Source organism: Aptenodytes forsteri, unplaced genomic scaffold, assembly GCF_000699145.1.
Source record: "Aptenodytes forsteri isolate BGI_AS27 unplaced genomic scaffold, ASM69914v1 Scaffold2, whole genome shotgun sequence".
NCBI classification, from domain to species: Eukaryota; Metazoa; Chordata; class Aves; order Sphenisciformes; family Spheniscidae; genus Aptenodytes; species Aptenodytes forsteri.
The window spans coordinates 9,281,485-9,305,061 of record NW_008795695.1 but is presented as its reverse complement, the minus strand read 5'-3'; the positions used below and the strand labels follow the sequence as shown (position 1 = coordinate 9,305,061).

The following is a 23,577-nucleotide window of genomic DNA, read 5'->3' as shown; positions in this document are numbered from 1 at the left end:
GACATCCAGCGGTCGCTCTGCACTTTGTTTTTACACAGAAGTCTCATGGTTTGTGCTTCTGCAGCCTGGGCTTTTTCAGCCCCTCACCGAACTTACGAAAAAAGGCACATGGTTTAAGGTAACCAACGGACCGTTTTACTCTCGTGGAAAAATGATTACACATACATACAGACACATATATTTAAATAAGTACGTATGCAGAATTGAGACATAAAGATGACCTTTTAAAAGATCTACTATCAAGACAGAGAAGTAAGTACACGTAAGGCATGCAAGAAAACCAGTCTGAAAAAGGGAAAGGATCACTTGCCTGTAACTTGAACTCTCCGAGATCTATAGTCCACATTGATACTTACACTATCAGACAATGCAGACTTCATCTGTGCAGTGGTGGATGTGTTCACTCCCCACCTTTCATTATGCTTCATGCACCTATGCAAAATCCATGTGGTTCTGAGGAAGGTGGGAAGAAATGGCACATGAAGACCACATCTCTCAAGGGACTTCCACGACTGGTAAGTAACTTCTCCATCTTAAGTGTTGAATCACTTTCTCCTTCGAAGTATGCCAAACTGGAAATGGCAGCATTCACAGAATCACAGAATGGGTGAGGTTGGACGGACCTCTGGAGGTCATCTGGTCCAACCCCCCTGCTCGAGCAGTCCCCTCTGTCAGCCTAGAGCCTAGGGAAATGACTTTGTGCAACTGTGCTCTTTTTTTTGTTTTTCAGGGGACTGGCCTGTGGGACATTGACGTACACTGGTACCAAATGTGCTGATGGGAGCAGGGCTTGGACACCCCAAATGAAGAGTTCTGCGGTTCCCCGAGTTTAACAGCAATTTGCTGCCTCTTACAGAAGTTACTTCTATGAGTTCAGCTCCCTCTTCTTACTGCTGCGAGGTCAAAAGATGTAGACAGGGCGTTTTTCCATAATGCTATCTCATCAAGATAGCACAAGCAGGATAATAGTCCTTAGAGCGGATGAGATCCTTACAGAAGGCACTGAGCAAAATGTGACCTAAGAAGATGACACGTACACCACGTTCACAGTTGGAATATGAATTCAGGGTCCATTTGAACTACGAACACTTCAGCTGGCCAATTAAAATTAACATTTAAGTCAAACCTGGACTAAAGAGCACCCTTGAAAGAATTATGTCTATGTAATACATCACCTTATGAAGAAAGAATAGAAACAGCACTGGGCACGTTCTGTCTTGGAGCAGTCTCTAGTGCATGACTGAGAACAAAACATGAACCCACTTTCTATAAACAGTGTGAGAATAGTTTTCAGTGTCTTAAGTATGAATGTTATGTGGGGATGGCCCCTTGGAGACTGAAACAGGGATCACAAAAAAGAGGAATCTACAGTTCTGACTGTCACAGTGTTAAAGATAGTAATTTATTATATGAACGATGGCATCCATTTATAGAAAAAGGTTAAAAACCTAGTGCTGTATAAATTTGACAACAAGGTAGTAACAGAATAAACAGAGAAGTAGGAAATCATAGTGGCAAGAGACAACTAGAACTAAAGGAAAGAAAAAACCCTATCAGGGAAGACGAAATACCAGGTAGAGCATTCTGACAGGTATCATGATGAGGAAGTAAGTTCCAGACGGAAGCAGTGGAAGCCACATTAAGCTTACGGCTCCAATTAGATTGCAAGGCAGAGCGAAAATAAGCTAAGCGACCATATAAACAAACATGGATGTCACCTGAATGATTATGGTATGAAATAAAGATGAATACTCTGGCAATTAATTGCATCTGAAGATCACATAGACCACATATGCCAATTAACACTAAAATAATATACCTAACCTACTATTTTTCAACAGAGTAGTTTACATTGAAATACACTGTGGTAAAAAAAAAAAAAGAGGTCTGAGAATACCTATCAGGATAGCTTTGCAATTAGTATTTAGAAGTATGAATTCAAAGGATCCTATGCAGTGCACAAAACAAAACACTGCAGTACTGTAGTAAGTGGGTCACTGTCCCACAAAAAGGTGAAATACTAGTATTCTTGTAACTCAAACTGGACAAAACATAAAATAGCAAGTCCAGCAATGCATGTTAGTTACAAATATCTGCTTTAGCTATCAATTCAGATAGCTCTACAAGGTTTAATTTAGATCTCTCTATAAACCTTTGGGAGAAAAAGAGTTTTAGATGTGGCTTTGCTTGGTAATTGAGTCTTTATATTCCTCACTAGAAGAAAAAACAGGTTTGGGTAAGTCTAATGAAGCTCCATTCTCATCTCAGTGGTTGAAAGCAAAGACACAGTCAGTTTCCTACAACTCTTTGCTCATTAATTTCTGTTGAAATTGAATTGTAGGCAACGTACTTCATTTGCTTGAAACACTCTGACATAGGTATTTGTTAGTATTTCCTCCTTATGATATTTTTATGAATCACTTCTGAAACATCTGTATTTCTGCTTTTCTAAAGTATTAGTCCACTTTCTTAGAAACTGACAGAAAACAAATACGAAGTAAGTTACACACCTCAAACCCCACCAAATCCAGGGAAGAATGAAAGTCAAAGAGCTTTAATGTGAATTGCAGCTTTCCCCTCCTGTGTGTTGTAGAACTTCAGATGACAGACAAATAGGCTAAGTCATAAGAGAAAATTCTGTTTAAAACTTCTACATGCCATTATCAGCTAGAATGACTATTCACATTTTAAGAATTATCTTACTTTTTAAAAACAAGTACATGATGTTAAAGAAAATGAAGTGGACAAGCTCAGAATACTGTGGCTGAGCATTCTACTTCTGGAGGCTAGGTCTGCACACCACAGAAAATCAAGTGTAGTGATTTTCAATTATTTTGGTCTCATTGTTTTCAATCTGCATGTCTTAAGTTCAATTACATAGCAAGTATTAAATGCTAAAAAGAAACAAACTTTTAGAAATTTAATATACACTGGATTTATATTATGTTTTACTGGCTAAGGGATTTAAGATTTGGAAAAATGAAAAGGGGGAAACTTGTATACTAAATCCTGCTGCCTCAGGAAAATCTCATGTCTGCATTTTTTTAAAATACAGAAACTAAACAATTAAGAACTTTCTTCCGATGTTTAATGCTTATAACAGGTCTTCAGAGGGTTTCTTCCTTTCGCTTTCTTGCAGTTACAAGTTCTGATTTCTGTTTCAACCATATCAGTCATATTGTATGCTGCTGCATTCAGAGCATCTGAACATCAGCTTCCATTCCACATGCACTGGAGAGCATGAATTATTCTGCACATTGCTAAACATATAAGCCAAGAAATGCTTGAATGAAACAGTTTATTTTTTTTTTTTTTGTCTTAAACCACATTAAATCATTATGATTAAGTCCTTAAAAATTCTATTCTTTTGCCAGACAGGTTGCTGGAAGACATAATACTTTATAAACATCAACTTAGGGACTTTGATGGAGACACTTAAGTTACTGTATGGCTTTCCAATACCCAGATTTCCCTGATTTCCTTAAACTGTGGCATTTCTTGAAGAATGCTGTCTTCAAGAAGTAGAAACGCAATTAGAAGTCACTTCCCAACTATGTCTTCTGCAAAGCTACAAATTCCTGAAACCTGCATCTTCTACTGCCAGCCTCCTTCTTCACAGCACTACGTCAAATATGCATATGGTACTTTAATCAGGAATTGAGGCTTTAACATTTGCAAAAAGAAAAGGACTCTCAGATACAGCTGCATCACCTTCAGACTGTGAAGAGTCTACTAAAAGCTTAGGCTTTATTTCTTTCAATCGCAACTGATTTGATCTTCAGCAGATGCAGAAAGAGACATTTCCTCAGTTCTAGGACGTTTTGATGCTGGGGGATTTTGAAGGCTGTCATCAGACGGTAATGGCCTCTCTGAAACAGGCAGACAGGAAAATCATTTGAGCTAAGTAAATCCAGATTAAGAAAGTAAATTGGTTTGCTGAATCACAAACAATGCAGCACTCACCAAAAAAAAAACCAACCGTGGTTTGAGAGTCTAGCATCTGAAACAATGATGTGCTGAAAGTACAAGGGTCTTTAAAACTCACCTGTAGGACTTGGAGGACATTACATCCAAATGAATTTACTCTTCTTGGTTTCAGTGTCAGCTAATGTGCCCATTACTATGAAAACTGTAGTGACATATTGTCACATAAGCAGCTGCCCAAGAGCAACCACAGTGAGAACACATTTCATATCGTCAAAAGCACCTTTCAAACACACCAAGACAATGAAGAAGCTTTAGAATCTGCAACTAGGTTTAGGTGTGTGCTTGACTGTGCTTGTGTTATAAGCTTATAGCTTATTACAGAAGTCTATCATGGAAAGAACTGATTGGCAAAAGACTTTGCTGGATATTAGCAGCCACAAAAGCTTACCATGTTCCTGTTCTGAGGAAGGAGGTAAAGGAACTGTATCTGTATATGCAGAGGCTGGCGTATCTGGCTTCAGTGGAATCAAGTTTACTCTCCTTTAAAAGAGCAGAAACAGTTCAATTGCTTTAAAGCCATCATTTCCACAAATACTTTATTTAAAGATTTACGTCAGATAGAATCAGTTAAATTTAAATGTAGTTTAGATATACTTTATTACGCATTTTTTTCTTGTTATATATTGAACAGAGCATTTTTTAGAAGTACTTTAAATACCACTAGTGATCTTTTCCACTAGAAAGTACTTCTGCATATGTTATACGTGGCACGATGCTTGATACTCACCTTCAGAGCACAGTGTCTTGGTCAAATATTTTAAAATTAAGACTGGCTGCAAAGGCAGGGATTTTAACCTGTTTCTTGGCACCTGGTAAGTCTTCCAGTTCCACTGGAAGAGCTTACTATTCCCTAGCCCTGTCCATGTTAACATTTTAGATTCATAAAACTCTAGGGAATTATTTTGCCCGCTGAGGTCCACTAACAATTACTGCAAATCTATATTCTTCTGCTAAATCTCTTCTGGATGGCACTTAAATTAAGCACAAAAGCAGCAGAGGATTGAACCATAAAAAAAAAGTCTTACAAGTAGCACCATGCATGCTACTACAAGATGACACTCATGGCATAATCAGTTGATACGATTAAATACAGGTTCTCTCTCTCTCCAAAAGAAAAAGATTAATTAGCTCCATCAGTCACCTCACCCTCCAGGCAAAAGTCACTTTCAACAACCTACAACCCTTTGACTTGTTAGTTCCAGTACAGATGAACAGCCGTGTGTAGAAAGCCATCATCTCCAAGATTTTTCTTTGCGGTTGTGGATATAATCTACTATCCTGCTTTCTCGTTCATCACTTCTTCCCTAGCCACCTACTAATTAAAACATTCCTATGAGAAGTTGTAATAATTTCCTTTAATTATAAAATAGCCTTGTTTTGCTGACAAGGTCTAGATCTCTAATTGCACAGCTGTCTCCTTACTGTTGCACACCAGCTCAGGATCTTATATTGCAGGCTGTTTGACAATCAATACATGGCTTACAGGCAACTTCTAAAAACCTAGATCTTCACCTTAGGAAATAACCTCAATCAATGCATTAAGTCCCACACCCATGACTGTGCAACACTGAGGGCCTGTCTAGACTTGCACTCTTTACTTCTTAAAATATTTCTTGTCAGAAAAGTCTTTAAATAGCTCTTGTCAGCTGAAGGCTTCAGGTACCATCTTTGCACAGAAAATGGGACCTTAAGACAGACACCTGTTGCTGCCACATGGACAAGGCGCAATGGTCAGGTTAACTTTGCTACCACCTCACATTTCAGACAGATATATAAAAGCTGTATATTTAGGATTCAGGAAACATTTTGACCTTTCAGCTACAGTATAACTGGAACAAAAAGTTCCATGTCAAGACAGTTACAACCAAGACACAGGGATGGGAATTTATGTCTAAACTCCAACCCTTTAAACGTAGCCCAAGCACAGCTTGTCTTGGCCTTCATACTTATGACTGGAAATGGCAATATAAATCTCACCTTGGTGTTTTGCTCCATGCTTGTAAAGTGTTGAGAGTAATCCTCCTGGGCTGGTTTACTTTAGTGCTCTGGCTGGCTGGCTGGCTGATCTTCCTCTCATCTGACGATGAGACTGGAACATTTTTTATGCCAACAGGTGTGGAAGGCAAGTCCTTACCGGCAGCTGTGGGTGTTCTAGGTTGGAGGGTGGGAGTGCTGGGATCAGTGGCCCTGCTGGGAGGAGTCCCCTCTGTCAGCCTAGAGCCTGGGGAAATGACTTTGTGCGACTGGCTCTTTTTCACTTTCTTCTCTGTTGCACCAGAAGTCCTGACATTTATCTGTGGCTTCTCCTTCAATGGTATTCCCAGTTCATCCTTCTCAAAGGTAACAAATGAACAGTATCCATCCGTGGAAGAAATAGCAAGAAAGGCTCCATCGCTGGACCTATTTGTGATTTGTTTTTTTCCATTAAGAGGAAAGGTCAGAACTTTTCTTCAACCCTCACCCTCCCATCTATAACACATGCTGTACCTGACTTTTCCTCATCCCTTCCCCAAGTACATGTATACATTTAAATAAAACTGCAGTCAAGTGAAAGATATCCAATCCAAATGAACAAAAGATCTTCAATTCTGGCCTTCGCATCTGATTTAATCTCTCTGGTGTGCAGAACTTCAACATGTAAAAGGGACATTTCCATCACAACAAATCTTAACAATATAACAATTACCTACCATGAAATGTCACTCAGGGTGTGATAATGTATGTTAGAAACATAACCAAAGGGGAAGGACTGCTCAGTATCATAAAAAAGCACAGAATCTTCTGAAGCAACAGCAAACACCAATCGATAGGGAAGATTAAATAGAGCAGGAGCTGATTTCTGACTGATTTCATCTAGAATGCAAAGAAATGAACACATTGAGAATTCTCTTTTCTATTAATTGCAAGGTAGTAACTGCACTAGCTTAGTCATGAATCTAAATAAAGATTTCATTATTAATCAGTATCAAGGTAACAGCTGAGAAGACAGCGCTTCTATAAAATGTAAAGTTTAATGTCAAGCACTAACAATTCTGTTGCCTGAAGTTTGCCCTCTATTGCCTTAGCTTAAGACAGAGAAATTGGCCAGAATTTGTCCATCTGGATTGCTATTATTTTGTTTTGTAAAGTTTGTCATATATTTTCCAGCTGAAATTTTTCAGCATATTTATATGCACTTGAGTATAAAAGTCCAAACACACCTTAGGATATAGTGTAAATCAAGGTCACGACAAATTTATACCACCACATTATATTCTGTATGACTCAGTCAAAACAATGGATATAGCTCTATTTGTGTTATCTTGGGTTCAGCTCCTAGCTAGTCTTATCATTGCAACATGAGTTCTTTGTAAGGGCAGATTATTCCAACTTCTACTGGAAGCTGAGTGCTAGCTAGCTGCTTTCAGAAATTCCTAGTATACAGGGCTCCCGTTCAGCTCTACAGTGATTATGGAAGCTGCACACTGAAACAGAGAGGCCATTAACATTAACATAATGTAACATACTCATATCTATAGATTTCTAGACTGTCTTAGATTTTCACTTCTCTGGGTGTATGTTGCAGAAACTAAACACTCCGTTTAGAGGAGCTACAGAGACCAACAGCAGACACTCATCTCCCTACTTTGCAACACACTATTATGATGGATCTAAAGATGACAATGAAAATAACAGAACACAACAACAGGTGATCTCTAAATCCTGTAAGGAATACTACAGATTGACCCTCTAAAGAAAGGAGCAAAGCTCTGCCTTTTCACCAGAGTAAGACTGGTCTTGTTAAAATATAAACACTCCTGGACCCACTGGGCTCACAATAAGGCTGGATTTCAATCTCCGGGTAAGTTCTCATGCAACTTCATACAATCCTTTCCCCACCTCGGAACTCCTGTTCCGGCCAGTAACACCAGCACTGCTTCAGGTTTGGCTTCCTTGAATAAACAGCAATGGTTGTTGCAAACTACACCAACTCTCTGGTGCTTCTGTGATGCAGGTAGTTGAGACTAACAGAAAACATTTCACTGGGCCACTCCTTTAGTGCTAAGCCAAGTTATTTACTTTTACTCACACAAGATGGTTAAAAGTTAAAGAAAAATATTAAACAGTGTTTCTGTAGCCTAAGAGGCCAAGTAAGAACGTTTATCCACAATATCAAAAGCTACTCACAAGGTACTTAAGGTGGATTCAGGGTCTTAGAATCAGGAAACAGCTTCTAAGATGTGGTACAACACTATCTTAACAGAATGTTAAAAGGCTAGGGCATAAAATAGTAAACAGCCACGTTGGCCTTTTCACATATTTGCTGTAAAATCATACTCCCTGAAGGATTTACAGTACCTTTATTAAATGCTTGTCTCAACTCAAAGTAGACTGGGCAGCAGCGAACAGCAAGAGTTGCCTTTCCAGGACATGGCAGGTGACCCACGGGCCTTTTATAAAGAATCAGTTAAAAGGCTAGGGCATAAAATAGTAAACAGCCACGTTGGCCTTTTCACATATTTGCTGTAAAATCATACTCCCTGAAGGATTTACAGTACCTTTATTAAATGCTTGTCTCAACTCAAAGTAGACTGGGCAGCAGCGAACAGCAAGAGTTGCCTTTCCAGGACATGGCAGGTGACCCACGGGCCTTTTATAAAGAATCAGTATTTCAGAAAACAGCATTTTTTTTTTTAATAAAAAGATATTTTGATCTTATTAAACTCTACCTTTTAAGGTTGTTTCTGGAGAAAATATACGTGGTGTTTGTTACATTTTCTCCTGATTCAACACAGCCAGCTGCAAAAATAAAGGTTAAGACATTACTCATCAACTCAAAGGTACTGAGTACACACTTTATGTCCATAAACATTCTATTTCAGGAATTAGGCCTGTCAGTTGGGCAAGAGCTGTGCAACCTGAACACAACTTAAAAAGGCATCCCAAATATTTATTTAGTGCTGGTTTTGTTTCCCTTATATACTTCCCCCTCAAAGCTTCTTTTTGATGTTGCCAGACATCTATAAAAGCAGTGCTTATATGGGCAAACTGATCCCCTCCTTGCAATGTTATTTTTACTATGACTGCAGAATGTTCATAAGAAAGGATACAAACAAAGAGAAACCACTCAAAAGAAACCGCTCATTATTCTTCATTTCTATTTTAACAGAGCTGTATTGTCGCAATTTACATGTTTCAGTTCAGAAAAATGCCATAAATATAATTTTTTTCACAGGAGAAAGTTGATATTCTGGACTACTAATGGAAGAGTATATGGAGTCTCTATTTTCTTCAATAGGAAGAATGAGGAATGGCATAATTAAGACAAATAAGCATCCCCTAGCAGTTTGAAAGCAATCTTGATGCACATTCAAACTAGAGCATAACAGATACAATGTAAGTTATAGTACACATTCTCACATACCTGGAGTGAGTAAATAGGAGCCATCAGGAGTAAAACTGAGCCTGCGGAAAAATGACTTCATGCTGTCATCATGAAACATCCGATAGCTCCTAGCCTGGAACATTGAAAATATGATTGTGCAAAGTGCCATGAACGTGTCAGCTGGAATTCAAGTGAGAAAAACCATCCAGTTGTACAATCCAACCTGATGGAACTTTTTAAATAAAAGATAAGTGTTTTAAAAACCACAGCACCTTCAAACTCACTTTCTGCTGTGCTATAAATTCTTCACAGCCAAGAAAAATAGTCCTTGATCCCTCTTCAGCTACTAATCAAAAGACTCCAAGAGCAGTCACATTAGACCAGTAATCAAAAAATAGTAATAACCTGGAGAACAACATTATTTAACAGTCAACGTAAAAGCCTGAACTTAGGCATTTAATTTTAACTCTAATAGTAGAGGTTTAAAGAGAACTTCTATAATGGCAAAACACCCTCTCTCAGGCCTGTTCTTTAGTCTCTATAAAACTTACAAATGTTTTCACAAAAAAAGAAAAGGAATAGAAGGAATTAAAAAGGTTATAGCCAGCTTGGAGGTGTTATTTTACTATCACTTAGAACTGTTTGGGGGTTACTTTTACTCACACAAGATGGTTAAAAGTTAAAGAAAAATATTAAACAGTGTTTCTGTAGCCTAAGAGGCCAAGTAAGAACGTTTATCCACAATATCAAAAGCTACTCACAAGGTACTTAAGGTGGATTCAGGGTCTTAGAATCAGGAAACAGCTTCTAAGATGTGGTACAACACTATCTTAACAGAATGTTAAAAGGCTAGGGCATAAAATAGTAAACAGCCACGTTGGCCTTTTCACATATTTGCTGTAAAATCATACTCCCTGAAGGATTTACAGTACCTTTATTAAATGCTTGTCTCAACTCAAAGTAGACTGGGCAGCAGCGAACAGCAAGAGTTGCCTTTCCAGGACATGGCAGGTGACCCACGGGCCTTTTATAAAGAATCAGTATTTCAGAAAACAGCATTTTTTTTTTTAATAAAAAGATATTTTGATCTTATTAAACTCTACCTTTTAAGGTTGTTTCTGGAGAAAATATACGTGGTGTTTGTTACATTTTCTCCTGATTCAACACAGCCAGCTGCAAAAATAAAGGTTAAGACATTACTCATCAACTCAAAGGTACTGAGTACACACTTTATGTCCATAAACATTCTATTTCAGGAATTAGGCCTGTCAGTTGGGCAAGAGCTGTGCAACCTGAACACAACTTAAAAAGGCATCCCAAATATTTATTTAGTGCTGGTTTTGTTTCCCTTATATACTTCCCCCTCAAAGCTTCTTTTTGATGTTGCCAGACATCTATAAAAGCAGTGCTTATATGGGCAAACTGATCCCCTCCTTGCAATGTTATTTTTACTATGACTGCAGAATGTTCATAAGAAAGGATACAAACAAAGAGAAACCACTCAAAAGAAACCGCTCATTATTCTTCATTTCTATTTTAACAGAGCTGTATTGTCGCAATTTACATGTTTCAGTTCAGAAAAATGCCATAAATATAATTTTTTTCACAGGAGAAAGTTGATATTCTGGACTACTAATGGAAGAGTATATGGAGTCTCTATTTTCTTCAATAGGAAGAATGAGGAATGGCATAATTAAGACAAATAAGCATCCCCTAGCAGTTTGAAAGCAATCTTGATGCACATTCAAACTAGAGCATAACAGATACAATGTAAGTTATAGTACACATTCTCACATACCTGGAGTGAGTAAATAGGAGCCATCAGGAGTAAAACTGAGCCTGCGGAAAAATGACTTCATGCTGTCATCATGAAACATCCGATAGCTCCTAGCCTGGAACATTGAAAATATGATTGTGCAAAGTGCCATGAACGTGTCAGCTGGAATTCAAGTGAGAAAAACCATCCAGTTGTACAATCCAACCTGATGGAACTTTTTAAATAAAAGATAAGTGTTTTAAAAACCACAGCACCTTCAAACTCACTTTCTGCTGTGCTATAAATTCTTCACAGCCAAGAAAAATAGTCCTTGATCCCTCTTCAGCTACTAATCAAAAGACTCCAAGAGCAGTCACATTAGACCAGTAATCAAAAAATAGTAATAACCTGGAGAACAACATTATTTAGTAGTCAACGTAAAAGCCTGAACTTAGGCATTTTTTAACTCTAATAGTAGAGGTTTAAAGAGAACTTCTATAATGGCAAAACACCCTCTCTCACCTGTTCTTTTTAGTCTCTATAAAACTTACAAATGTTTTCACAAAAAAAGAAAAGGAATAGAAGGAATTAAAAAGGTTATAGCCAGCTTGGAGGTGTTATTTTACTATCACTTAGAACTGTTTGGGGGAAAAAAGCTCTTTGTTTTCCCTCTTAGGGTTAGAGAGAATTTCCTAAATTTTCACTAATTCATATTTTTCCTAAAAATCAGACTACCTTTTTGAAAATTTCAGGCTGCTGACTTTAAAATATTATTAATGGATAATACATAGCAATAAACTTACAGCTACTGACAGACATGTTTGAAGTTTTTCCTATTAAGAATTCACTATGCACAATATTTTTTCCACACCGTTTTTAACATTTACAACCAAAGACATTGTGTTACTACTTTAATCAGCTGAACTTGCAAGTGTTCATTCTTAGTCATTTCTTTAATGTTCGAGGAAACCTGAAGCGGTCTCTGTTTACAAAACGCAAAGGTGAGAGAGAGACAAAAATATCTGATACAGTGATTACTTGAATGGAAAATATTTGCCCCTTTGGTTTCATAGACTAGAACAACTCACATAAAATAGCACCCAGCGCATTCTCCAGTACCATTAGTAGCAGAACAATGTACCTCTCCTTCAGCTCCTGATCCGGATGGCATCTTGGTAACATTGAATGCTACACGCTTGGTTTGCGTGTTGTATACCCGCAGGACCCTACATGGTGGAGAGCACAGTTAGCTACGAACAGCTTCCTTTCACCCCAAGTTTCACACAGCACTACGGCACCTCACTTCTCAGTCAGGACTGCCAAATATAAATGACAATCACACATTAACTGTAACTCCATTCAGGAGACACCACCGGGTGGACATGTTTTGATGGCTAAATAACCAGTGGATCACTGACAATTATTTGACTCAGTAAGGTTTGCGAAGTGCCAGCATAGGCATTCGTGGAAGAATGAGGGAATTAGCGGACAGTGACCAGCCACGCCATTCCTACCTGTGCTGTAGTAGCCATTATGTTCCTGCGGAGTGGGAACTCACCTCAAAGACAATTAGCTACATCTCTATGCTTCAGTTTCCTTTGGAATAAATGAAATTGGAGTACGTCTCTGTACAGAACGTTGGAACTCCCCTGACTTCATCTCACTAAAACAGCCGGTAGCCTAAGCAAAGTCAACTGCTCGTCCCACCACCCCCTCCTTTCTGCCAGCTCTGACCTTCACCGAGTTACGTTGGCTTGTTAGGCTGGCAGAAAACCAACGTAACACAAAAAATAGACAGCTTTCTGCTGATTTAATGTGCTGAAACAGGTCCACAAAGAGTTCTGGACAGAGCTAGGAAGAGAAAATAGAAGGCAAGGCTGTGGCAGACAGTTTGAGACAGTTGTGGAACTACTGGCTCTGGATGTCATACAGCTAAGCTGGTCTGCCAAAAGGAGGAAGAGGTCTCCCCACCCCGGGCTGGTGGCTGCCCAGTCCTGGCAACTGGCCTGGCTCCTGTTAGACTCCCGCTGAGCCAATGCTATTCACTAAGTTTGCAGAAAAGTGTCTGAAACCTGAGGGGGTGGGAGATTTCCCCTCTTCAGATTAGTTCATGCCCTCGCTTGCAACTTCACTCCAAGAAAAACTTGTGCATCATTCTATTACTTGTGTTTCACTGCTGTTCATTTTAATAAAGGCACACAAATTTCACATAATTGATTATCAGAAGGCAGAGGGTCACAATGACCTAGTCACCATTAACTTACCATTTTTCTAGGCCTACTGCAAATCTTAAATCAAAACTACTTTTCCACTATTACAGCAATTTTCTTTGCAGCGGGTGCCAGATGACATGCATTTATTAGCCAGCTGCAAACCCTTCAGAGCAGCACACATGCCCTAAACAGTTTAAGCTCAACTCAAAGTTATGACAAGGGCCAAGTTTATGAAGTGTGTGTTTTGCTTTCCTAATGATGTCACTTACAAAGCTGTTGGCAATAGAGGGAACGAGAGGGCAAAAGAAAGATATCAGTGGAAAAACATTTTAACTGATTTCTTAACCTGCTTATATCTTTCTGTAAAACAACAAGGATGAACTTATTAGCTCATTATCAACCAGAGAACGCAGCACCCTTACGATGTATTTGGTATCTCTAATGATCAATACCATGAAAACTTACTTCCTGAAGAAAAATTTCTACACAAGTTTATGTAAGCTTATTTGCTGCTTAGAGGACACTCGGACTTCAGGAATCATTTACCACAAGCAAAAGATTAACTAAAGTATCGTTTTAATTTCACATCAACCTTCCTACAGAACAACCTGAATAAAATTAAAAGAAAAGTCACATTTATCCCATACACTTGCTTTTAATTCATCCTCAAGTAAGAAAGAGCACTAAGACAAAACACTTAGACCAACAGCTCACCTATCACAACTCAGAGTTGCAATGTACTGGCCTAGAGGATCCCAGGTTACTCCTTGGACGTAACTCTTGTGTTCATTTAATATTGAAACCTTCTGTCCTGAAATTACAAACAGTTTCCAGATTCTAAATGCAAATGTGTTTTAAAACATTTCTTCATTTCAGAAATAAAACAAGACAAAATGTTTCAAAATCATTTTTTAAACACACAAACTGTTAACTTGATGGTACCTGATAAGAATATCTGAAAGAGTTGCTTTATTTCTAGAATCTTCACAAGTACAGTAAATTATGACATGCCAATTTAAGGCTTGTTCCCTACAAACTAACTCAGATAAGCAGCTTGGCTTAGGCATTAAACATGCAAGATGAGTATATTTCAAAACCTTTGTGATTTAGAAAAATTTTTCAAGCAAGTCTAGCTGTTCAACAGCTAACTGAATTTGGCTGAACACCGAGCCAGAAATTCCAGCGTTAAAACATAACTTTCAGCTGGGGTTAGACAGCCAGGCTCTCCTATCTAGGGCTGTATAAACTCACCTACCCTGCTGAGCAGGCAGTGAAAAAAATATACTACATAATGCTGACTGACGCTTACACACGGGCAGCTTTCAGAAACAATTCTACAGCAGTGCTAACTCAAGTTCTTCCACAGCTTACTCTGTCATGAAGATCTCTCAAACACATCAGTTCCCTGACTGCACTGATGTTCCACAGTTGAATATCTCAGATCCAAACCATTGTGATGAGGTAAAGTTACAGATAAACTCATTAAATACTTTGTTTTGAATACTAGGGACAGAGGTCTTTCTTATATTAGTATAGTGTTGCTTTGTTGCAAAGAAATACTATAAGCTGACAAGTTTCAAAGACAATAGCTCTTCAAAAAGATTACACAAACAGGGTTGAGGCCGTGCTGCATAATACCGAAAGTCCTTCTGTTGCAGTATTCTGTTTCAGCTAGTGGCCAACAACAGATGCCAGAGTATAAGAACAGAGCAAACACGTAATGGTATTTCTACAGGATACCCTCTAAGTTGCCAACAATTTGTACCTCAAGGACTTCTTAAGCCAGTGATGTTCTCTTTGTCCTAAACAGCCCCATGGACTTTTACTATTGATTTTCTTCCAGCCATTTTTTTTTTAAAACCATGCAATCTTTTAACCTGGGTATTACTGGAAGCTATCCTTGAAACTCTTTCCTTCAATGTACCTACAACTTCAATCACAAAGCCTACGTTTTCCAGTAATGGCTTCTTACTTCCAACTTACTAGTTGTCTCTCTGCCTAGAAGACACAAAATGCCCTCCATGGCATTAATTGCATGCTAAAAGAAAGCAGTGAGAATGGAAAACATTACATATAAGTAACGTATCAGCTTAAGAGGCCATCCAGCTTTTTTTAGTAATAAGTCTAATAGATATGTCCCTTTAAAGTTGTTACAAGCAGTCCGAGATGCAAGAGACATTTGGTCACGCTGCCCCTACACATACTTACGCTCTGAGCACACACTCTTAATTGAACATTCATGTATTTATGGTAAAGACTTTTTTAAAGAAGTATATGTGACAGTTCGGATGGGAGGCACATTAAGCACCCAAACCAAGAACACAAAAATGTCAGCAGCAGAACATTCATATTTTCATGCGTGCGTGCACTGAAAAATTAAACTGGATTCTACTTTATTTTTCCTAATTAGACACTAAATATTAGAAATGTGAAATAAAAGGTTAACTTGAGAGAAAGTTAAGTATTTCCACATTAAATTAAAAGCAAAAGTAATGATTACACTGCTAATAAGAAAACATTAAGCCATTGTAAAGCCACCTAACCTAGCTGGTTACTACCAGAACTTCTACAGATGGGCCTTTCTTGGAGAATACAAGCAAACCCACTGCAGTGGGATAAGCATGAACAGAAGCGTTTTGCTGAATGGAACCTAAAAAAAAAATATGTCATATCTTGTGAAACAGAGCCTGCATCCTATACTCGCTTCCCATTTTTTACCTAGGTAGTTAGTTACCTGATACCAATCAAGTTTTGTTTGTTTGTTGGGGTGTGGGGTGGAGTAAGTAATATACAAGTTGCTTGAGTAGGAGTCTGGGGGGGGGGGGAAACATTGGGTGAAGTTTACTTCCTGAATACTCCAAGGTTGAGAGATTACTTACGTGTAAATTTTGCTGGCCTGAGGGTATCTTTATATGCTAGGCTATCTGCCTCACAATCCCAGAAGTCTAGCAATTAAGTGGGCTGTTCTCTCACAAAAAAAGATGCTTTCAACTCTTTTGATAAATACCATGAGACACTTCCATCAGGACTGAAGCAGCAAGTGATAAACGTAGCATTTACCTTTATTGACATCCCACATTATAGCTGTGTTATCTACAGAAGCAGATGCCATGTAATTTCCATCTGAGGTCCAACAAATATCATACACATCTTCTAAGTGGCCTCTAGAAGCCAGAAGAGAAGAAACCAATTCTTAATTTAAAAATTAATAGCTACATGTAAAAGTGAGTTTTGTACATTTTTAGGTTAAAAAAAAATCAGAGGCAAATAAAGTATCATTGAAGTGAAATGAACAATACGACCTTCAGCTTTTAAAAAAAACCTTCTATACTCAGAAGGCAGTAGAACATTTTAAAATAGCACATCCTACTTCTACTCAAAATAAGTCTCCCTTTTCAACAGTTTTTTCATAGACAATGAAAACACTGCATTTGAAGCAATTCATGAATTTGTACCTAGAGTTCTGCAAATGAAAGTTTCTAGGATTTGTACAAACAGAAAATAAAACACTACACCAAAGTAATTAGGAAGTGTCACTATTCAAGAAAACTTTCCTGCATATTAATGGGTTTTATAAAAGCAGTAAACAAACATGCATACTCAGCAGAACCACATGAAATAGAAAATTAAGGTTGATTTAGATATAGTTGAACAAACATTGCAAGATATTCTGAACCACCTAGAAGGGCTCCATCAAAAACAATTTGTATTGCTTGTAGTTTGAAGGCTTATCATACAGCGTGGTAACTTTAATAATAAACATTTGCAACACCAAGTTTAGGAAAGGGGGATTGGGTTTGCTTGCTTGCTTTAAGAGATTAACTCTAATGTTCCTAAAGGATCATGCTGGTGCTTCGTGCAATCCCACTAGCACTTTTGAAACTGTTCTCACATAAACCTCAGCAGTTGCAAGGAATGTATCAGTTATGGATAGCAGAGTTGTTTATATTTTGTAAACAAGTGTAAATTCTTAATGGTTTTATCAGTATAGAGAGACAGAGACCAAAACTTTTAACAGATACTACACAGAAAGCAAGGCAGAATTATACATATTGCTCATCCAAAATGCATTTCAGAGTCCAGAACTACTAATTTCTTTCAGTCTTCAGCTGAGAGTGAGAACAGAAGACTGTTGTAGTCCAACTGCCAGCAGTGGTTTGACGCCTTAGGCACTATCAGCTAATGCTTACTTAGTCTTAGCAGGCACAGTGTATATATTTTATTAACCATTGTACACCTGAAACAAACGCTGTAGATTTTCAACTATTAAAATGAACTAGTTGAAGAAGATCGGTCGAGCCTCACAGCTATCATCTGGCAAAACTGCATGAATCATTTAATATACTGATGCTTTTTGCTCTAAGAATGATCAAAATTTCCACTATAAAGCTAGTAAATAAAACTTTACATTTACTTTATATATCTCTGTGCTAAGCTTTAAGTGACTGCAAATCTCAGGAACCAATTTCAGAACATGTAAGTTACGTCACATAAACGCCAAATCTTCTGCCTTAACAGAAGATGTAGGTTGGCACTGTATCAAAAAAATGTTAAAAGACAATAAAAGTACGAATATTAGAGCAAGTGAATTTTAGACAGCATTGAAGTTCAACACACACTGAACAGAAGACTGTATCAGATGATAAAAGCCACTGGGGAATCAAAAACACTGAACAGAAAACACACTCATAAAATATTAAGCTACCTTAAAGTTTTAACAACTGTCCAGTTCTCCTTGTTGAGCTGAGCTTCATCTTCATCCTGAAAAACTAATGGTTCTGATTCTTTGCTATCATTCAACTTCCACAATAAAATAACAGCATCTGTAGAAGAAATCATATGAAGCTTCTTTCTTTCCCACTCACTGTTTTGTTAATGCATTACATTTAGTTCAACGTTACAATTATCTCACATAAGACACCTGAAAAGCAGTTCTTATTTTGAGGTGGGCAAGAGTAGGTGCAAGACTGCTTTAGCTTCCAGTGTGAGCTACTGATTTTAATCAATGTATTTTTTTTATTATTATTTAATTATCTAATTAAAAAAAGATTAAGATATCCAGGTGTAAGATGAGAGTTAAATGGTTAGCTTTCAGTCTGCTTTTGATTAGAGCTGGCTATGGTTCTGCACTTTGGGCTTCTGAAAAATCTTCCATTAAGACAGATAACACTTGGCTCTGTCTCAGAGAGCACACGCCTATCTAATATTGTCCTTACTGTGACTGAAGAACCCACGTGGCCCTGGACAGACGAGCCTTAATTTACAAATTCTGCCACAGCTTCCCAGTATGACACTAGGTAATCCATTCAACCTCTCCATCTGGGAAATGGGGATAGTAATTACTTTATATCCAGAAAAGAGCCTCTCAGACACACAGCCAGTGAGAAGTTACTTAGGAACTGCATGACCCACATTTACTAATTATAATCGGAATGTGAATCTAAAGCTGGAAGTGTTAGAGGGGTACGAAAAAGTTCCTGTATTTGGTTGTTTTTTTTTTTCCCCCCTTCACTCACCAGATGCATAAACATAGCTTCTTTATATTGGCTTCATTACACATTATTACTCACCATCTCCTCCAGATGCTAGGATCTCACCACTTGGAGAGAAGCGCACAACATTTACTGCTTTGGTATGGCGGGCGAGGTTGGACAAGAATTCCACAATTGCTTTTCCATCTGGTCCTTTTTCCACTTTCCATATCTAGTTACAACAGCATTACAGAGAGTTTTTTCAGGAACAAGATGTAATATATATGCACCAGTTCAGTAATCCACAGTTTACTCCTTGGGCAGTCATTCTAAACTTATCTGAAACTTTCAGAGCTAAAGCTGCAGTGGCACCACGAATTTTCCCTCTACAAGATACGGCTGTGTACTAGGTTTATGTGGCAAGGTTCTGATAGCTGGGGCAGGGAGAAGTCCTCAGGGGTGGTTTCTGTGAGAAGATACCAAGAGCTGCCCCCATGTTGGACAGAGCCAGTTCCAGTCGGCTCCAAGACTGTCCCACTGCTGGCACCTCTGTGATACCATATTTAAGAAAGGGTAAAAACCACTGCACACAGCTGCTGTGAGAGAAGAGTAAGAAAAATGTGAGAAACAGCCCTGCAGACACCAAGGTCAGTGAAGAAGGAGGGGAGGAGGTGCTCCAGATGCTGGAACAGAGATTCCCCTGCAGCCCCTGGAGAAGATCATGGTGACACAGGTTGTCCCCCTGCAGCCCATGGAGGTCCTCGATAGAGCAGATATCCACACTGCAGCCTGTGGAGGACCCCACACTGAAGCAGGTGGATGTGCCCTGAAGGAAGCTGAAGCCCGTGAAGAGCCCATGCTGGAACAGGCTCCTGGCAGGAGCTGTGGCCTGTGAAGAGGACGGCACGCAGGAGATTTGCTGGTAGGAACTGTGACCCCGTGGGGGACCCATGCTGGAGCACTCCACTCCTGAAGGACTGTATGCCACGGAAAGGACCCACGCTGGAGGAGTTCGCAAAGAACTGCAGCCTGTGGGAAGGACCCATGTTGGAGAACTTTGTGAAAGACTGTGTCCTGTGGTAGGGACCCCATGCTGCAGCAGGGAAGAGTGTGAGGAGGAAGGAGCAGCAGAGACAACAAGTGATGAACTTGTTCACCATTCCCCATCCCCCTGCGCAGCTTGGGGGGAGGAGGTGGAGAATTCGGGAGTGAAGTTGAGCCTGGGAGGAAGGGGGGGGGGGAAGGTGTTTTTAGTTTTATTCTAACTTCTCACTATCCTACTCTGTTATTATTTGGCAATAAATTAAAATAATTTCCCTAAGTTGAGTCTGTTTTGCCCATGACAGTAATTAGTCCTTGTCCCTGACCTTATCTCGACCTATGAGCTTTTCCATTGTATTTTCTCCCCGTCCTGTTGAGGAGGGGGAGTGATAGAGTGGCTTGGTGGGCACCTGGTGGCCAGTCAAGGTCAACCCACCACAAGCTGCAATTGTACTGCAGTATTTTTTTAGTCTGATGAAATATATTATTGAGTATTTCCAATAAATTAAAAAAACCCCCAAAACCCAAACACATGACATCATTCTGTCTTCATTCATTAACAACCTCTAGCTTCAAGGGGACCTGATCAATACAATGATTCAACAGTATGGAATTACAGTATCTTGTTAACAAATCCGTCAACCACAAATAGTAACAGTCTGAAAACAAACCCGATTACTACAGGAGAAAAAAAAACGTATTAGCTCTCTTTAGAAGTCTGAGCAAGTTGAAGATTTTTGCAGCACACCCTGAAGGTCAATGGATTTACCAGTCTCAAACAGATGATTTGAGCAAGAATTGTAATAATTCCAGTTCCCCACCAATCATAACCACAGCATTAAGACAGTTGCATGACATGGACACTCTTCCAGCAATGCTGGCTTAAGGAATTCCTGATCCCACTTGTTCTCACTTTTGCAGGGCATAGTGATGCCACTCCTACTGCTCTACTTGTGACCCAATTCAGCCACGAGAGCAACACTGTTATGTCCCTATATCATGGGACTAAGGCCACAGAGAGCTAAATCCCATTAGGTGTTTCAAATAATCTGTTCTTGGATGCAATTCAGCTCAGAAAAAAAACCCAAACCAAAAAACCCCAACAACCAGGCCTTGATAGGAACATATCAAACAATGAAGCAGCCTGAATAAAGACGTTTGTAATTTTGCCAGCTTTCCCTCCTTATGCAATTGTCTTCCGAAAGAAGATGCAGCAGCAGTATCTTCTATGTCAAAGAACACTGAAAATTTTCTGGCCCTAAAGCATGTACATTTATAAATATGACTTAAATATTTATTCAGTAATTTATATATACAGCCAAAATCCCTGAAATGCATACACTGTCAGGTAAGAATTCAACTTGCCAGTGACAAAGGGAAAAGTTTTGGCTGCAGTTACTGGAGTAAACCCCTAATTTTTAATGATATTTATCCCTTTTATCATCTCCAAAAGAAAGAGGCATTCCAGTCATGCACATATCACAGCAGTTACTATTCATAATAATTTGCTAATAAATACATTAACAAATACTGGCATGTTTCACAAAATACTGCACTGAGGATCCTGAGGAACAAAACCAGATCCAATCCAGACATTCCAAATTGTAAGTATAGACCTGATCTTTATAACTCAAATTCTCTGCTAAAACAGAGCATTTCCCTATGCAGAAGAAAATGCAGCAGTAATACAAAAAGAAAACCTTATTCTTTGTCTGTGATTACTCCACACATCTCATTAGACCTTATGGCAATATTTTTTATTTCTTCTTCAAATATATCACATGATGGAAGCCTGACAGAACATGAGCAGGCCCAAAAGGTAATTAAAATGTAAAATTATGATGCAAAGACAGATAACTAGATAAACAGGTACATACACACATAGCAGAAAACCTACATGAATTTTTTGCATTGGAGCTCATTACTAAGGAGCATAGGGAGGGTCCCAGGTTGGAACCCTTCAGGATGAGTTTGAGGAACTGTCTCAAAGTGAAAGGTTAGCAGTAGAGATTTTAGTAAACAAACAAAACCAATTTTTTACAGAAAATCACCAGGCCCAGATACCAAAGTCACCTACAGGAACTCAAACATGACATGAACAGCCCAGCAGTGATGGGTAACCTACTCTGTTTCATTCCCAGCTCCAAGAAACAGGGGATGCAAATGTGTCAGTTTTTCAGAAGTGCTCTAACGGTGACCCAAAAAACTCTGACCACTATGTCTACCTTCCATACAGAGAAGCTGTTAAAAGAAAAATAAATTAAAAAATTGAGTCAATGTATTTCTCGGCAAAGGAAACTGTGCCTGACTTGTCCACCAACTTTATTTAAAGAGTTGACTAACATACAGATAAAAAGAATGTGGTTCACCCAGTGCAGTTTCCCAAAGCTTTCCAACTAGGGCTAACACTTTCAGAGAAACCAAGAGATCTCTGAACAATGCAGACAGTCCTCACGTGCATTAAGAATCTGGAAGACAGTAAACAATTGCCTCATTTTGCAAAGGTGAATCTTACAGCCACATCTTTTGGGGCTTGTGCTATTCAACATTTTGATAAGTGATTCTCAAAAGGATGAACAACTGATTAACAAAGTTTGCTAACACCAACACAAAATTACTTAGGAGAGTTGCATGTGAAGCTGAGTGAAAGGGCTGTAGAAAGATCTCATACTGCCGAGTGAGTACTTATAAAATAGCAGATAAAATTCAACTTTGATGAACGTAAAGAAATTAAAACCAGTTGTTTCTCATTAACCCACAAGACTGTGCCCTAAATTAGCAGTTACTACTCAGGAGTATCATCCACCAGTTAATGCAGGTAATTTTCTAAAAATAACAGTTCAACACTCAGCAGCAGAACTCAAGGACAGTACGCAAGGAGAATAGTCATTCTGTATATAGCTGTACAATCTCACACTCTTTCCCTAAACCATCCACCACCAGTGTCACGTACAGGCCAATAATCTCATACCTTGGATAACAGACCATTTCATGCTCTGCACAGCTACAAAACCAAAACAAACAGGTTTGAAACTTACACGAACGGCTGTGTCCACACCCGCTGAGGCCAGTCGATTGATCTTCCCATCAGCTCCATGTTGGAAGTCTAAGCTGTAAACAGGCTCCTTATTATGCCACACTATTTCACAAGTGATGACCTTCATATCTGCTGAAGAAAACAGAGCAAATACTGGATAAACTCTTGTTTCTTATGACTAAGGCAATCAAAATTAGCGCAGGTTTTGCAAGCACTGCAGACAGATCCCATAACAATTTCACTGCAGAAACTGACAGAAGGATGGTTTAAGGAAGACCATTTTTAAGTACCGTGATTTATTATGGCTAAAGTTACTGCCTAGACACTGCAGGAGAAGGGCAGAAAAGCCATGTCTCTCAGTGGAATTAAGTGTTGTGACAGAAGCGCAGGGCAGGGTTACAGTGAACAGAAAATCCCGAGGGCAGACACGGCAGCTTCTCCCTTTCGGCCCCGGGGCGTGCCTGCACTCCCTCGGCTGCCCTGGCCCTGCCCTACCCCAGCTCCTGGCGGGGGTGAGCCCTCGCCGAGCAGCGCCGGACTGGCACTAGGCGCACCCGTCCAGCCCTCGGGGTAACAACTACTTCTGTACCAGCAGCGAAGCACCGAGAAGCCAAAACAAAGGAAAGGCACGAAGGCCCCGGCGGGGGCAGGAGGAAGGCAGAGCCGCTCCCCAGGCGGCACCGCTACCAGGGGCCGCTCCCCCAAGC

General features: G+C 39.2%; 1 protein-coding gene and 1 long non-coding RNA gene across 2 annotated transcripts; both read right to left on the bottom strand.

The window, feature by feature from the left end:
• Positions 1–1,383: 1,383 nt before the first annotated feature.
• CHAF1B (chromatin assembly factor 1 subunit B) lies at positions 1,384–22,997 on the bottom strand. The gene is made up of 13 exons (XM_009282977.1): positions 22,872–22,997; positions 18,892–19,024; positions 18,027–18,144; positions 16,382–16,485; positions 14,036–14,132; positions 12,250–12,334; positions 11,151–11,244; positions 10,456–10,525; positions 10,285–10,376; positions 6,678–6,840; positions 5,965–6,387; positions 4,376–4,467; positions 1,384–3,869 (listed from the first exon to the last, which is right to left on the bottom strand). Exons 1-13 carry the CDS (start codon positions 22,995–22,997, stop codon positions 3,757–3,759), a joined length of 1,710 nt encoding a protein of 569 aa, XP_009281252.1. The 3' UTR covers positions 1,384–3,756.
• On the bottom strand, positions 8,533–9,480 carry LOC103901987. The gene is made up of 3 exons (XR_657762.2): positions 9,392–9,480; positions 8,697–8,766; positions 8,533–8,617 (listed from the first exon to the last, which is right to left on the bottom strand). It is a non-coding gene; the product is annotated as an uncharacterized LOC103901987 (long non-coding RNA).
• Positions 22,998–23,577: the final 580 nt, after the last annotated feature.

Excerpts from the sequence above, each read along its gene's own strand:
- CHAF1B (XM_009282977.1), bottom strand. The coding sequence starts at position 22,997 with ATGAAGGTCATCACTTGTGAAATAGTGTGGCATAATAAGGAGCCTGTT. Across the intron at positions 11,245-12,249 it reads GATCAGGAGCTGAAGGAGAG|GCTAGGAGCTATCGGATGTT; the intron begins GTACATTGTTCT and ends TCAATGTTCCAG. Across the intron at positions 6,841-10,284 it reads GAGACAAGCATTTAATAAAG|ATGAAATCAGTCAGAAATCA; the intron begins GTACTGTAAATC and ends TTTGCATTCTAG.